At 35.9% G+C, this 2443-nt stretch overlaps 1 protein-coding gene across 1 annotated transcript; it reads left to right on the plus strand.

Annotated features, from left to right (window-relative positions):
* The first annotated feature begins 236 nt into the window (after window positions 1–236).
* LOC124509102 (olfactory receptor 11L1-like) lies at window positions 237–1178 on the plus strand. Its single transcript, XM_047075684.1, has one exon. It carries the CDS (start codon window positions 237–239, stop codon window positions 1176–1178), a length of 942 nt encoding a protein of 313 aa, XP_046931640.1.
* Window positions 1179–2443: the final 1265 nt, after the last annotated feature.

Raw genomic sequence — 2443 nt, forward strand, 5'->3', positions numbered from 1 at the left:
TTCTTCATTTGTGAAGTGGATTGTTAGAGTATTTACTTTAGAGATTTATTTTGTAAATTAAGTGAGCTAATCCATGGAAAATGTTTATAAAGATGCCAACTATGTTATCGCTCACCCTTAACTTTCTTTATTATTAGGAGTCCATGATCATCAGGAAATAATACACAAATAACCATTATTGCTCATCCTCCATATTCTGGGCTTTGTTGTTTATTACAGACCAGAGACAATGAGATATGGATGGAACAAACCAAACAGCAGTGACAGAGTTCATTTTTCTTGGGTTTTCTAGTGTTCTCTATCTGCGGCTCACCTTGTTTGTGATATTTCTCACTGTGTATCTGCTCTCCCTTATGGGAAACACTCTTATTATTTTCATTGTTCTCACGGATGTCACACTCCAAACACCCATGTACATTTTTTTAGGAAACTTGTCATTCCTGGAGATCTGGTACACCACAGCCACGGTGCCTAAGTTGCTGGCCACCTGCCTCGCACAGGTTGTTACCATCTCTGTTTTTGGTTGTATAACCCAGTACTACTTCTTTTTCTCCATGGGAGCTACAGAGTGCATCCTGCTCGCAGTGATGGCCTATGACCGGTACCTGGCCATCTGCAGCCCTTTAAGGTATTCACTTCTCATGAGTCTTCGGGTATGCCTGCGGTTTTCAGCTGGATCATGGATTGGGGGCTTCATTGCCCCTCTGCTACCTACTATACTCATCTCCCATCTAAGCTTCTGTGGCCCCCAGAAGATCAACCATTTCTTTTGTGACTCAGACCCCATTTTTAAACTGTCTTGCTCTGATACATTTTTGGTGGAGGCCTTGGGGTATACATGTAGCTCTGTTGTGATTCTAAGTTCTTTCCTTCTCACTATGTCCTCATATGGGCACATTGTGGTCACAATAATCAGGTTGTCTTCTCGGGAGGCTCGGAAGAAAACTTTCTCCACCTGTGCCTCCCACCTCACTGTAGTATCTATCTATTATGGCACCATTATCTTTGCTTATGTTCGCCCTCCAGCCAAGTACAACTTCACTATTAGTAAAGTGATCTCAGTGTTCTACTGTGTGGTCACTCCATTGGTAAATCCTCTCATATACACCCTGAGAAACCAAGATGTGAAGAAAGCTTTCAGAAAACTTCTATCACAAAAGAGACTGCTCTTGGCCTGATATATGAACGATTTGAGAGATACTCTAAAATAACCAATTTAGAATGGGTTCCCAAACCACATTTACAAATGGTAAGTACTGAAAAGTATATTGCAAAATTGACATCACCTAATATGAACATATCTCTGTTCTTTACATTTTGCTTTGAATTCTACTGCAGTAGATGGTCTGTAATTGCTATGTTTAAGAATGTTGGCATTGAGCCATTGTGATAAAGACATAAATCACACAAGCTCCCTGCCCACACGTCATTAACAATAGGAAAGTAGTCTTAGTCCCATATTTCAGTTGAGTATTTTTATAATTTATACTTTATCAATAACTATGGGACAAAGACTGTTTCTGCTGAATCGAGCAGTGTTACTCTGTCTGGTAGTTGTGCTGTTATAAACATATCACTTTGTATGTGAATATAACTTAGCAAATAAACATATAATATACACATATGATAAGCCAGCACTATTTTTAAAGTTGATTTTTAAATTATGCATATAAACATAAATAGAAAATTTCACTAAAAATAGGAAAATATTATATAATTCAGATTTTTCTAGATAATTGAATTTCAAAATTTTAGCAGATGTTAACAAGGATAAGAAGTGGAAGGAAAAAGAAAGAAAAAACTTAGAACTGGACAGTACCATAATAGGATATCTAACATAGTAAAACACGTATCAATTATCTTGCATTTTTATAAAATATTCAAGCAATCAGATAAGAATAAATTAAACCAATTAAGAAGGAGAGAAGAAAAAGTAGAAAATAGGGGCACAAACCAGGTTTTCCTTTCTTATGTTTGCCTTTTTATGTTATGAAGAAACTTTATATTTTAAATACAGTTTAGTGACAAAAGGGATGACAAAGGTGGTAGAGGAAATACGTTTTTCTAAACTTTTTAAGATAAGTGTTTTCCACCCAATCACTTCCTCAACTCTTTCCATTCAAAGTGATATCAGTGCAGTAAAAGCATATGAATAGTCAGGGAGCTTGTTAGAAATGAATATCAAACCCCAGACCTCTTGAATGAAAGGACACAGTTCAATAGGATGCCTAGTTGACTGAAAGGGAGATTAAATCACTAGACACACTACTTTAGGAAACCAAGGCTTTAAATAATGTATTTTTAATGGCATGAGTATATAAAAAACCAAGAGTTTCTTACACATGCCAATGCTTAAAATTTTTGTTAACTTTGGTGTGTCATTTTCTAGTATTATGAACAGTGTAATATTTTTTTTCCTGAATTCCTAATTAGGTTTTATTTT

Source organism: Lynx rufus, unplaced genomic scaffold (genome assembly GCF_022079265.1).
Source record: "Lynx rufus isolate CCGP_SWC_20201006 ecotype Redwood Valley unplaced genomic scaffold, mLynRuf1.p SCAF_1, whole genome shotgun sequence".
In the NCBI taxonomy this organism is placed as follows: domain Eukaryota; kingdom Metazoa; phylum Chordata; class Mammalia; order Carnivora; family Felidae; genus Lynx; species Lynx rufus.

What these genes read in the sequence shown, in the direction of transcription:
- LOC124509102 (XM_047075684.1), top strand. Translation starts at nt 237, where the DNA reads ATGGATGGAACAAACCAAACAGCAGTGACAGAGTTCATTTTTCTTGGG.